At 36.6% G+C, this 15,119-nt stretch overlaps 1 protein-coding gene across 1 annotated transcript in view; it reads left to right on the top strand.

Moving 5' to 3' along the window:
- Positions 1-15,119, top strand: part of UHRF2 (ubiquitin like with PHD and ring finger domains 2) — an 87,905-nt gene that overhangs the window by 31,121 nt on the left and 41,665 nt on the right. Inside the window, exon 4 of the mRNA XM_047829624.1 lies at positions 5,884-6,102. Coding sequence (XP_047685580.1) covers positions 5,884-6,102 — 219 coding nt within the window. The remainder of the gene's footprint in view (positions 1-5,883; positions 6,103-15,119) is intronic.

Genomic DNA, 15,119 nt, shown 5'->3' with positions numbered 1-15,119 from the left:
GTGCCCAAATTGTCCCCTCTCTGGCCTGGGGAGGCTCCTTTGGGTTGATTTTCACACAACAGTTCTTGAGGGCTTTTTGCAAATAGGTACAGCAGGAGTCCCCAGCTCTTCTATTTCCTTCACAGGCCTGGATTCAGCCATTTCTTCGTGGAGTTCTAGTTCTTTTTAGAGATGGTATTTAGAGTACATAGTCTGGGCTGCTCCATACTTGTTTAATCATATTTTTAGGTTTTCTGACTGGACACAGCTGGGAAATACTAAATATACCATAGTTTTATATTGATATTATTTCTAGTTAAATTTAAAGGGTTATACTTTAATCTCTTTAATCTTCCATTTATTATTTTTTCTCTTGAAAAGCATGGTTCCTAATAACACCATTGATTTGCTTTATCCTATTCATTGTAGTTTCAGAATAGGCAGTAGTAATATTGCAAACAATATGATTATTGGAAAGTTGGTGCTTTTGTTTTTTACTTTATGTCCTTGGGAAACAACCCTGTATGGGATGTGTACTGTTAATTTAGTGTTTTTTTTTTTTTTTTTTTTCAACGTTTATTTATTTTTGGGACAGAGAGACAGAGCATGAACGGGGGAGGGGCAGAGAGAGAGGGAGACACAGAATCAGAAACAGGCTCCAGGCTCTGAGCCATCAGCCCAGAGCCTGACGCGGGGCTTGAACTCACGGACCGCGAGATCATGACCTGGCTGAAGTCGGACGCTTAACCGACTGTGCCACCCAGGCGCCCCAATTTAGTGTTTTTAAAGTGATTCCTGTCTATGTATTTAAGCCACCATGCTTTTGATTTTAAGGAATTTCTTACATTTTTTTTTATATTTTGCTTTTATAAAACATTACATGATCTATAGGTAAATCTCCAAAACAAGATATATGAATAGAAGTGTCCATCCCAGTTTCTTCTATTTCTTACCTCTTTTTATAGTAACTATGTTTATTAGTTTTGGTTTATCCTTTTGTTTCAAAATAAACATATATGCATATATATACACATACATACACTCACATCTATTTTTATATGTATACAAGTGTATTTTTATGTTTGTATTTCCACACACTTATTAGGTATAAAGTAGCACACTATAAACTTGTTTGCATCTTGCTTTTTTTTTTTTTTTTTTTTTTTTAAATTTTTTTTTCAACGTTTATTTATTTTTGGGACAGAGAGAGACAGAGCATGAACGGGGGAGGGGCAGAGAGAGAGGGAGACACAGAATCGGAAACAGGCTCCAGGCCCTGAGCCATCAGCCCAGAGCCTGACGCGGGGCTCGAACTCACGGACCGCGAGATCGTGACCTGGCTGAAGTCTTACGCTTAACCGACTGCGCCACCCAGGCGCCCCGCTTTTTTTTTTTTTAAGTTACTATAGAGCTCTCCATATATATTATTTCACTGTAGACAATTCTGTTCCTTTTTATAGGAACATAATATTCCGTTATGTAATTGTATCATGTTATTTCAAGTGGTTTTCTACTATGGACATTTGATTGTTTCTAGTCTTGCTATTATAGATAGTACATATACAAATAGGCTTGTGTATGTGTCCTTTTTTCTTTTTAATGTTTATTTCTGAAAGAGTGGGAATGGTGGAGGGGCAGAGATAGAGGGGACAGAGGATCCAAAGCAGGCTCTGCACTGACTGCAGACAGCCTGATGTAGGGCTCAGACTCACAAACCATGAATGAGATCATGACCTGAGCCAAAGTCAGATGCTTAACTGACTGAGCCACCAGGGCGTCCACCAATGGGTCCTTTCACAAGGATCTATGTTTGGGATGGATTCCTAGAAGTAGAATTCTGGATCAAAAGGTAAACATAGGCAATTTTGCTGGTTATTGCTGAATTTCTCTTTACAAGGGGACAATACTACTTTGTATTCCCATCAGCAGTGTTTGAGAATACTTGTTTTCCCTCAACCTGTGAACAGACCATTATCAAACTTCACAAAATATTTTGAGGTATGATCATAAAGACAGGGAGCTATGTTGGGCTTTGACAATAGTCTTAGAGAAATGCAGGTCTTCACTAAGGAGGTACAATTACATTAAAGTAGTGTCAAAGGTATAGCATAAGGAGGACTTATTAACTGGATGAAGGCATTATAAGAGGAATCAGGGGTAATTCCTGAGTTTCTGGGAATATGAATAGTTTGCTCAGAGAATACCAACATCAGATTATAGGATGGGAAATTCCATCTTGGTTGCCTTGAATTTGAAGTGCTTCTGAGATATCTGTTAGAAATGTAGTTGGATATGTGAGTCTGAAGAAAATTGGGATTATAGTAGAGTTTATGTGTTCCCATTCGGTTTACGCTGTCTGTAGATGAAGATGCTCAGGTAAATAGTAAGTGTTGAGTTGAGTGTTTGGCATGCTCTTGATTTTGGTAAGGGTAGTTTTATGTGCCCCTTCTATGTTTGTGTTTATACACAGCATTGACTTAGCATCTTTTTGTGGCTGGAATTAGAAGAAGTATACTTAGTTTTCATGACTTACCTTCTATAGACTAGTAGTATATACATATAGAGTATATGCATGTATAATTCTGTTATGAAATTGTACAAATTTATTCCCTGGCAAATATAGCTTATATTCCCTTGCTGTGGTGTATGGGATGATTTATTTTGCCTTGTCTCTGATAAACATGATTTTATATACAAATTTGAAACTTTGGTCAAGTTTTCTACTTTAAAATATTTCCTTAGTATCTACTTTTGACAAACTTAGGCAAATGGAGAATTGTTTTGCCATTGAAATATGCTTTCTTCCTGTATTAAACATACAGAGATAACATGATAATGTCATGATGTCAAAGTATAATTTTCACATTACAGCTGAAAAAGGAATCTCATCTAAAAGAATAGTTTTCTATTCTTATATGGTCTTAAGAATATTGAAGCAGGAAACAAGTTCACAAACTTCAAAATTAGAGAAGTCCTTAAAAAAATCTAGTTTAACTTCATTTTACAGGTTAGGAGAAATGTTGGTTATTTTTGTGACCAAACCATTGTGAAACAACATGAGTGTATAAGCCCCAAGTGTTAGAGACTTCTAAATTTACATTTGACCATTAAAACTTTTTTAAATGTTTGTTTATTTTTGAGAGAGAGAGAGCACAAGCAGGGGAGGGCAGAGAGAGAGACACACAGAATCCAAAGCAGGCTCCAGGCTCTGGGCTGTTTGCACAGAGCCCAACACGGGGCTTGAACTCATGAACCATGAGATCATGACCTGAGCCAGAGTCTGACGCTTAACTGACTGAGCCACTCAGATGCCCCAAGATTTGACCATTAAAAAATGGGATTGAAATAGAAGAGCAGAACCATAAACCTGACGTTGTAATTGTCAGTTTCTTTCTTTATGATTATTTCTGTGGGATAATAACAATATCTTAACTAACATTTACTTAGCCTATTATGTACTATTTTAAGCACTTTACAAGTCTTCTCATTTTAGTTCTCAAAACAACCACATGACGTACAGTTAGTTATCATTAAGCTACATTTTACACATGACAGAGTATTAATAAGGGTACAGAATTTTCCCAGGGAGTCCCAATAGCAGGAAGCTAAAATGGGAATTTAAACTCAGCCAGTGAAGACACTGGGATGATAAAGGACTCAAAACCTTTTTCTGTAAGTTGAAGATATTTTTACTTAGAAGAGAAGTTTGAGGGTGGTGGGGACATTGAGACCATCAAATATTAAGTCTTCTGTGGATAGAGTATATGGATTCCTTCATGGAATTTGGGCATAGAATGAGTTCCAAAGCTTATGTTGGATCCAGTATCAAGTATGTTCTCCTTTTTATGTCAGAGCTATGTGAAGATAGAATGGCTTTTCTTAGGGTTAAAATTTACCCCCTTGGGGCACCTGGGTGGCTTGGTCAGTGAAGCAGTGGTCTCTTGGTTTCAGCTCAGGCCGTGACCTCACTATTCACAGGTTAGAGCCCTGCATCAGGCTTCACACTGAAGGTGCAGGGCCTGCTTGGGATTCTCTTTCTGTGCCTCCCCTGCTTGCACTCTCTCAAATAAATTTGAAAAAACAACAACAAAAAAAACTGCCCTCTCATCACAGTCCAAGCAGAGGTTACGTGATTTTTTGGAAGGCTTGTGGTAGAAGGGAATTAAGGCAATAAGAAGGTAAATAGACGAGATCCACTTTGAGGCCCTTTGCTAATCCTGAGATTTTTGGATGATTAACTAAAGATCCCACCTAGAATTAATACCCATTTACTCTAAATGAGTTAAATATACTGTGAGAGTCATAGGCTTTCATAGTACTTGGTTTCTTCAGAAGAACCAAGGCTTTCTGCTAGAGATGCTTCCAATTTCAGACCCACTTACATTTTGAGCAGGCCACTCAGTTGGTTAAGGGTTCATGGTCTTTACTCTTAGTTTCTACCTTCTTAATATTGTCACAGTAGGCTATGCTACTTATTCTTGTATTCTTAGAGCACACTAGGTTATCAGACTCGAGCATGCTTTTCAGTTACTAAGAGGATTTGTGAAATCAATTGCTAGGCCTTATTCCCAGATTATCTGACTCATTAGATCCAAAGTAGAGCCCAAGAATTTGCATTTGTAGCATATTCCCAGATGATGTTGATTCTGTTGATCATACTTTGAGAAACACCATTATATTACCGTAGTTTGGCCTACCCAAAAGACTGAGCTTTACAGGAGTAGGAACCAGACATTACTCATTTCTTTGCCCCCTACTCCCCAGCAATACATAGGGGCAACCGGTCTTAATTTTATAGAAACCACTACATACTGTTACATTGCTGTCTTTGGCCTTGTTGATACCAGAAGTTAGGACTGAAAATTTAGAAAACTTCTAAAGCTTTAGGTTCAGATCAGTTTTGTTTTTTATGTTAATCTTACCATTAGAAGCACAAAATCAAGATTCTGCTAGAATTATTTCGCACAGTTCCACTCTCTGATATATACAAGTTTCTTTTTCTTTTTTTATTGCCATTACTAGACTACATGGCTACATGTAAGAACTAGAATTTTACCTCTCTCTTCCTGGAAAAATGGAGGCTATTGAAATGTGCTAAGTTGTGTAAAGCAAACAGCAGATCTCAAACTGATTTCAAGTTCAGGAAGAGGTCCATATCTAGTCCCGTTAAAATAATTTTTTTTTAACATTTATTTATTTTTGAGAGAGAGACACACACAGAGCATGAGTGGAGGAGGGACAGAGAGAGAGAGACAGAGACAGAATCTGAAACAGGCTCCAGGCTCTGAGTTCTCAGCACAGAGCCTAAGGCAGGGCTCAAACTCACAAACCGTGAGATCATGACCTGAGCCAAAGTCAGACACTTAACTGACTGAGCCACCCAGGCACCCACTATTAAAGTAATTCTTAAGTTTAGGTTAAAAAAATGGAATAAGAAGAACTTGTGTTTTTTACCTACCCCTACCCACACCCCTCAAGCTAGCAAAGAATGTCTTACTAAAATTTTAGCAAGAACTTTATTCTGGCAATTAAAATCATGAAAAGATGTCATTTAAGTTAAATTAAGAATGATTTGATTCTTTATATGTTGCATATAGTTTTCGTCTTTGGTAGTAATCATAAGCATCATTCTTTTTTTTTTTTGTTTAATGTTTTTAATGTTTTTTTATTTATTTTTGAGAGCAAGGGAGAGACAGAGTGTGAGTGGGGAGGGGCAGAGAGAGGGAGACAGAATCTGTAGCAGGCCCCAGGCTCTGAGCTCTCAGCACAGAGCCTGACGTGGAGCTTGAACCCACGAACTGTGAGATCATGACCTGAGCCCAAGTCTCAAGCTTAACTGACAAACCACCCAGGCCCCCCCATAAGCAATATTCTTATGTGATTCTTCTCTTTTTCTCTCCTCAGATATCCAGAAAGTGGTACTGTAGAAATAAATGTCAAGGATCTTCGGCCACGAGCTAGAACGAATTTGAAATGGAATGAACTAAATATTGGTGATGTGGTAATGGTTAATTACTCTGTAGAAAATCCTAGTAACAGAGGATTTTGGTTTGATGCAGAAATTACTGCACTGAAGACCATCTCAAGAACCAAAAAAGAACTTCGTGTGAATATTATCTTAGGGTAAGATGCTCTACACTGATACCCTATAATTACTGAAGTAATCAAGGAATGTAATTCTTAGGTATTACTCACATGTTCCTCAGTAAAAAAGATGTAATCTATGAAAGATAAAAATTTACATACTAAAAGAGAACTATTTTATACAAATTCTTGAGATTTTTTTCTTTCCCTTTTTTTTTTTTTTTTTTTATAAGAATGGCCCTTAAATGTCTATCACTGCTTTAAGACTGGAGATACTATTTGAAAGCATCTTGGAAATAACTGAGTATTAGAGAAATCCTTGCTTACCTCACAGAGGATGTATGTTGATGTAGTAGCAGTGACTATCAGCCTAATCAGCTATCTGCAGTACTTGTAAGACTAGCTGAAATTTTCCTTCATAGTAATTTTCTTAAGTTTACAGAATTTAACAAGCTTAACTAAGAGAATTCAAAATGTAAAACGTCACCCAAAATGCCAAATTACTTAACCGCTATTTCCATCATTAATTCACTAATTTACTTTTTGAAAAGTCTCTTAAACTGTTTCTAGTTCTTAAAATGTTTAAGTAAACAATCTTGGATTATGTATTTTGTGCTCTGCTTTTTTTGTAGAATGAGTTCTTAGAAGAACATTTTTGTTGAGCAGTGGGGATTCTAGAATGACCCTGGCAGTTGTGCGTGTGTGTGTGTATATAAATATGTATGTATTTATATATGAAGCAGCCACACTAATGCTTGTCAAATTCTGATTAACAGAATTATTATATATAATATATATTGGATAGATAATAATTTATATGTTAAATATAATGGCTGTGTTCTATCTTGTAACAAATCTGAGGTTAAGCATCTGCTTATGATTAGTAATACAAAGTAGGAGTCTATAAACTATAGCCTACTGGCTTCCTGATTTTAGGAAAATAGTTCTTGGAATGCCTATCCATTTGCACATGATCTATGGCTGTTTTTGTATTGAAAAACATTGTTCAATGATTGCAATGCATACCATTACAGTAATGTGTACTGAAAATATAAGACTCCCTGGCTTGCAAAATCTAAAGTACTTACTTTCTGACTCTTGATGAAAAAGTTTGCTGACTCTTACCATAAAGAAAAATAATGTGAGGTGCTGATAATAACTTACACTTTAGAAAATGGTTTCTGAACTTTCTACAAACAGAATCACACTTCCAGGTAAAGATGTAACTCACAGACTTCCAAGCAGCTTGAAATTCTGATAAGGATATAAATCATGAAGAACAAGAAAAGGCATCGATATAAATTGGTTATATAGGGAGCCTTATAATGTACTTGAGTACAGGAAGTACAAAAACAGCATGTATACGTAATAGGAAGAGGTAACAGTACTCATAGTATAGAGTAAAAAAAAAAAAAAAACCAGCTCACTATTTAAAAAGTTTTCCCTTAGTGATTGTGAAGTACAGTTAGAGTGGAGCACCCTGGCTTTAGGGACTAGAACTACAATTGAGTGGAAATTATAGATAGGCAAACAATTAGAACAATTATGTGATGCCTCTCCCAGTAGTGCAACATGCTGTCCTGTAACACGTTATGTTCTGTCAGTTAAGGTTTTTTTAAAAAAATTTTTATTTAAAATTTATTTTATTACATTTACTTATTTTTGAGAGACAGTGAGAGCATGAGCAGGGGAGGGGCAGAGAGAGTGGGAGACACAGAATCTGAAGCAGGCTCCAAGCTCTGAGGAAGCATTCAGCACAGAACCCGACGCAGGGCTCAAACCCATGAACCATGAGATCATGACCTGAGCCAAAGTCAGACACTTAACTGACTGAGCCACCCAGGCGCCCCTGTCATTTAAGTATTTACTAGATGTGTTAGGAACATGAGGGCCAAAAAGGAGCCAGTGTGGTATGTGGCTTGTGGATAGAATTTTTTTTTCCCCATGTTTAAAAGTCTTTTCTCATTACTAGAAAGAGTGGATAAAAAATCAGAATGAAGGTATAAATGTATTCTGACGTTGATAGTTTGGAGCTGTTCCAAACTTTGCTGTTGTGACATTATCCCCGTGTTCTGGTGCTTATGTGCATTAATTTCTGTGGGACGCATCTTGTCTAGAAGTAGAATTGCTGGATTGTAAAACCTGTACATCTTTAATAGGTAGGACCAAATATTTAAGGGGCTGTATCACATTACACTTCTACAGCAGTATTAGAGGTCTCATTGGTCTGCATTCTCATCCACACTTAATTTTGTTAGACTTGAATTTTTGCTAATCAGGTGGGTGTAGAATAAAACAGTATATCATTATGGTTTTGATTTGTATTTCCTTGACTACTAAGGAGGTTGATAACCTTATGTTTATTGTCAATTTAGATATCTTTTGTGAGGACTCTGTTCCAAACATAAATGTTTTGTTGATACTAGGCAGTCTGTTATTAGGTAGTCTGTATTACTGATTTTTTTTATATTACTAATTTTTTAGGAGTTCTAATTGGGGGGCTTGGCCATTTCAGTTATGTGTAGAGAAAATATCTTTTATAGCTTTTTTCATGTTATGAATAATATTCTTAACCTTAAAACTATCTGAGGTGATGGAAGTTAACTTTTTGTGGTAATCATTTGTCAGTATATGTATCTATCAAATCATTATGGTGTATAGTTACACAGTATATGTCAATTACATCTCAATAAAACATGGCATTGGCAGGGGAAAAACTTTTTCTGCCCAGAATGCATTATTATTTTAAGCAGCTTTGTGGTTTTATCTTTCTTTAGTAGGCCTTTAATCCATTTGAAGTAGGTTTTTGTGTACAGTGTGAGGGTTTGACTTACCTTGATATATATGGATAATCATTTTTCCTCGCATCATTTATTAAAAAACCCATTTTGGGGGGCACCTGGGCGGCTCAGTTGTTGGGTGTCTGACTTCAGCTCAGGACATGATCTTACAGTTCGTGGGTTTGAGCCCTGCATGGGGTTCTGTGCTGACAGCTCAGAGCCTGTAACCTGCTTTGGATTCTGTCTCCCTCTCTCTGCCCCTCCCCCACTTGCATTCTGTCTCTGTCTCTCAAAAAATGAATAAACATTAAAAAAAAAATGAAGGGGTGTCTGGGTGGCTCAGTCAGTTGGGCATCCGACTTCAGCTTAGGTCATGATCTCACCGTTTGTGAGTTTGAGCTCTGCTGACAGCTCAGAGCCTGCTTCAGATCCTGTGTCTCCCTCTCTCTCTGCCCCTCCTCTGCTTGTTCTCTCTATCAGTAATGAAAAAAAAATTTTTTTGACAATTAAAAAAAAATTAAAAGCCCATTTTTGAGGGAGAGAGGCTAAAATAAAACCCACTTTTCCCTCACTGATTTCAGTATCCCCTCATATCAAGTGACTATATTTGATGCATCCATCTGATGTCTGTTCTATACCATGGGTCTATGTTGTGTGTCCTGATAGCAGTTCCACACTTTAATGATATGATACAACAGAGCTTCCTACCTTGCTCTTCAGTAGTTCTCTATTTTCTTAGGTCTGTGCTTTTATTTGAATTTTCCAAGTCATCTTGGTAATTTAAACATAAAAACCATTGGGAATTTAATACGTATTGTGTTGACTCTAATCCATGAATGTGCCTGTTCTCCATTTATTTAGGTCTTTAATGTGTTTTTCTCATGTTTTTATTAGGTTGAACCACATAAAATGTCTTTGTAGGTTCAAAATAATTGAATGTTGGCAATTATATGGTAGATCCTGATTTAATGCCGTCCAGAGATCTGATCTTATGTGGGTGTCTGTTATCCTTATTTAACTTCAGGTACTACTTGTTATTCCTGTAAATGGTATTTTTATTTCCTTTTCCTTTATTAGTGGTATACAAGTAACCTTTGATCTTGGATCTAGTAGCCTTACTAGATTTATTAGTTTTAATTTACATGTCGATTTTTTGGGGAATCTTTATTATTATCATCATGTGTGAATTATGACATTTTTGTCTTTTGATTTCTTTTATTCACCAACTGCATTTAGTATGTTGTTGAAAGGAAGTGATGACAGCAGGCATCTTTTTTCTCCTTTATCTCTATAAAAAAAACTTTCAAAATCTCACCAATATCTATAGTGTTTGACATAAGTATTTTGTGGATACTTCGTGTGGGATTTTTGCATTGTGTTAATGACTAAAATTTGCATGTTAATTTTCCTATTTAACTGTCCTTCACAAATTATTCAGATTTTATAAAATAATGAGAATATTCTTTATCTTATGGTGGAGTTTTGTTTCCTTTTCTTGAATGGTATAACTTCTCACTAAAGCCTTCTTTGTGGGAAGGATTTTTATAATTGGTTAATTTCTATAATGATCATAGGGCAATCCAGATTTTCTACTTCTTGAAATAGAATTTTTTTTTTTTTTAAGGAACTTGATTTTATCTAAGTTTTATTTAAACTTCAGCTTTGATACTCTATTGTATTGAAGGTGCAAAGGAAGTAGTAAATATAGGACATGATTTTTAATCTGCCTTGGATATTTGATAAGGGAACTCGGAGTTAAAGTTCATGCTTGTTTCTATTTTTAATCTGTGACTACTAAAAAGTGAATATGCTTAAACTGTCTAGCGATCAAATTCTATTTTTAGCTTATCATTTTCTGTTTATATTTTAGCTTTGAAAAAAATTCAGAACAAAAGTTTAGGAGTTTTAAGTCCATTTTTCAAAATACTTTGTTCAGTTTCTATTGTGATGCATATTCATTTAATACCACATGAAGTTATATTAGTTTAGATATTTATAAGTAGAATTTGAGGGGCACCTGGGTGGCTCAGACTGTTAAGTGTCCAACACTTGGTTTTGGCTCAGATCCTGATCTCAGAGTTTGTAAGATTGAGCCCAGAGATAGGCTTGTGCCCTGACAGCACCGAGCCTGCTTGGGATTCTCTCTCTCTCCCTACCCCTATACCCCTCCCCTGCCCCTCCTCCACTCATGTGTGCATGTGTGCTCTCTCTCAAATTTTTTTAACAAAAACTTAGCCTTTAAAGACAAAAAAGTAGAATTTGAATCCTATAGGAAGAAAATCCTTTATCTAAAGCTAAAGTAAGCTATGGATGTACTTTATTTTCAGTGTCCTTTTTCTAGGGCTTTTTACTTACTAAATTTTATCCAACTCGTTTATCATCACATCTCTTTAGTGATATTCTTATTATTGTACCATTCTTACACACTACAATTTTGGTGTCCATATCAAGTTATAAATCAAAGTTTACTGTATTTTAACCATATTGGCCTCTTTGTGGTGCTTAATCATATAAACATGCTTCTGCTTCAGAGCCCTTGCCATTTGCTGTTCCTCTGCCTGGTCTGCTCCACGCATATCCTTATTTGGCTTGTTCTGTGTCTTGTCTTGGTTGTTTGTTCAGACATCACTTCAAAAGAAGTCTTTAATGTTGTATAACATTACATATGTACATGCAGGGCATTGAATTGTTTCCTTACGCTTTCTTTGTGGTATTGATTATCACCTGAGATTTCTCTCTCTTGCCCTACTTGTAGTAGTTTCCTGTTGTTGCTGCAACAAATTCATAAAATTAATGGCTTAAATAGTAAAACTTACCATTTTATAGTTCTGTAAGTCAGAAGTCTTATATGGATTTCACTGGACTAAAAGTGTCAGCAGAGATGTGTCACTTTTTGGAGAATCTAAGGGAGAATCTGTTTCCTTGCCTTTTCCAGATTTTACAGGCCTCCCAATGCCTTGGCCCATGGCCTACTTCTCCCATTTTAACGTTGCATATCTCTGACTCACTTCCCTCTTCTACTTTTAAGTTCCCCTGTAATTACCTTGGGCCTACCTGGTTAATCCTATTTCAAGGTAATTAACTTCATCATGTCTACAAAATTCTCTTTTGCCATGTAGTATAATATTTACGTGTTCCCGTACTTAGGGCATAGATATCTTTGGCACCCATTATTCTGCCTGTCATACCACTGAAATGTTAGTGCCTTGACTTTTGTTGGCTACTGTGTGCCAGGCCCTGTTCTAGGCATTAGTTATAATGAATATTAAGTAAATAGAGTATTTCATAGAATTGGAGATTAACGGTTTTCTTTATTTTACCATCTCAAATTAAAATATCTTGCTATTGGACCAAAGTTGGGTTCTTTAAGAGATTGAGTTTGAGTTTGCATCTACAAACCTGCATGAATCCTACCTTGTGGTTCAGTTCCTGGGATACTTTTTCTCCTTATACCCACTGATAACATTGAAATAGTCATGTTTATTTTTTTTTTTTAATTTTTTTTTTCCAACGTTTATTTATTTTTGGGACAGAGAGAGACAGAGCATGAACGGGGGAGGGGCAGAGACAGAGGGAGACACAGAATCGGAAACAGGCTCCAGGCTCTGAGCCATCAGCCCAGAGCCTGACGCGGGGCTCAAACTCACGGACCGCGAGATCGTGACCTGGCTGAAGTCGGACGCTTAACCGACTGCGCCACCCAGGCGCCCCGTCATGTTTATTTTTTATCTCTACCTGCTAGGTGGTTTATTTACCATTTATCTTAAACTGTGAGAAGAGCCGTTTGGTGTCCTAGCTTTATTTGAGGGTGTTTCTCAGACATCTCATCTCAAATTTTTTTCTTTTTTATGATGTCATAAAATAGTGTGCCTTATAGTTGTCTTCCATTTAGAGTCCTAACTTTGGGAGTTCTTCTTAGACTACCCCATTGCAGGCCAGTTCTTTTTTGGTAGTACATAAAATAATGTATTTTATAATTGGTGGTTTATTAGATTCAGTTTTGGCTTCATCAGTTTTGTTCAGAGGAAATCGGTATGGTAAGCCTTCAACTGAAATGACAGATAAATGAAAAGGTGATTCTAGTTTTGAATCTGTTTTTGTGATATTTATTGTACCACCTAATGAAGTACATGGAAGGTTTCTGTTTCCAGGTAGGATGGAATAGCTGGCAGTAGATTAGCATTTTTACCTAAAACTAGAAGAGCCAGCTCAAATAACATTATCATCTGTTATGTTAATGACAGCAGAGAGGTAAGGAGAACTACCAGAGCCTATGACTCTGGAATGGGAAGAACCTTAGAAAGCAGTTGGTTTTTGTAGTTGCTTTTTGCCCTGGGAGCCCTTGCTAATAATTATGGATGTAGAGCAGATCTAGTTGAAAGCAGCTGGGGGCAGGGTGGAGACTGAGCTTTTGGCAAATGTTGGGGATGTTTCACGCATATGGCCTGTTTTCCTCACATGACTTTTGCTAAATACTGGGGTTTTGCTGGGCAGGAGGCTAAAAATGTAAGTAAAAAGCACAGTGGAGTTTTCAGTAGTCTTCGAAGGCAAACAGATTTTGTGATCACTGGGTGAAATGGTCCCACAGAGTATACAAAAGGCTCTTAGTTGAAAACTGGATGGCTAAGACAAATATGTAGACTACATTTTGTAAACAGGCCTTGCCTCAGCATAGTTGCTGAATAAAATGTTAAATCACCAGAGTATCTTCCCAGCACGAGGAAGATTGGTCTGAAGCCTCCTCTAATGTTTTATACTTATATTGTTGAATATTTTTGTTTGGTTTGATAACATCTTTATCTCGGCTTCATTTTTTATAATATGTTTTCATTAGAACTGTATTTCTAGGGGCGCCTGGGTGGCGCAGTCGGTTAAGCGTCCGACTTCAGCCAGGTCACGATCTCGCGGTCCGTGAGTTCGAGCCCCGCGTCGGGCTCTGGGCTGATGGCTCAGAGCCTGGAGCCTCTTTCCGATTCTGTGTCTCCCTCTCTTTCTCTCTGCCCCTCCCCCGTTCATGCTCTGTCTCTCTCTGTCCCAAAAATAAATAAACGTTGAAAAAAAATTAAAAAAAAAAAAAAAAAAAAAGAACTGTATTTCTAAGTTGAGAAATTTTTTGTCTGTGTTTTCAGATGCTGTTCCATTATGTTCTAGCTTACATTGTTTCTGATGAAACTTGGCTCATATTCCTTTTGTTTTTATCTTTAGTTTTCAGCAGCATTATTGCAATATGCGATTGTATTTTCTTTATATTTATCTTGCCATAGAACCAAAAGTATGCTACCAAAAGATAGGGCCACATAATCAAAAACCAGAAGAAAAATCAATAATAAAAATGGACTCATAGGTGATACTGATAATTCAGGTTATCAAACAGGATTTTAGAATAATTATGATTAATATGCTCAAGAAAATAAATGAAGATGGAGAATTTCAACTGAGAATTGGAATCTATAAAAAAATCAGTGGGAATCTATAAGATAATTACTCTAGAACTGAAAAATACAGTATCTGAAACTAAGACTTCATTAGATTGGCTTAATAGCAGAAGATAGGAGTAGTGATAGGCAAGTCAGTGAAAAATCTCAAAACTGAAACAGGGAAAAAAATTATGAGAAACAACACAGAAAAGACTGTCGGACACATGGGACCTGGCAAAATGTATGCATTACATCTATTTGTTGTTCCCAAAGAAGAGAAGGGTGAAAACAATATTTGAAATAATAACTAGAATTTCCAGAAATGGGAGAAGATAGTCCAAATTGAAGCCCTGTGAACCCTAACCAGGATAAATACAAAGAACACACTGTGGCATATTGCAATAATGCTGCTGAAAACTAAAGATAAAAATGAATATGAGCTGAGTTTTCATCAGAAACCGATGTAAGCTAGAACACAATGGAACAACATATGAGAACACTGATAAAAAATGTTAGAAATACATTTCTAATGAAAATAGATTACAAAAATGAAGCAAGATAAAGATGTTATCAAACCAAACCTAAGAATCCAAACCCTTTTGCACTGCTGGTGGGAATGCAAAATGGTGCAGCCGTTCTGGAAAACAGATGGAGGTTCCTCAAAAAATTAAAAATAGAACTACTCTACGACCCAGCAATCGCACTACTATGTATTTATCCAAAGGATACAGGTGTGCTGTTTCAGAGGAGCACATGCCACCCCAAGGTTTATAGCAGCGCTGTCAACAATAGCCAAAATATGAAAAGAGTACAAATGTCCATTGACAGATGAATGGATAAAGAAGATGTGGTACATATT

This window comes from Prionailurus viverrinus, chromosome D4 (assembly GCF_022837055.1).
Source record: "Prionailurus viverrinus isolate Anna chromosome D4, UM_Priviv_1.0, whole genome shotgun sequence".
NCBI lineage: Eukaryota > Metazoa > Chordata > Mammalia > Carnivora > Felidae > Prionailurus > Prionailurus viverrinus.
This window is presented reverse-complemented; position numbering and strand designations above follow the sequence as displayed.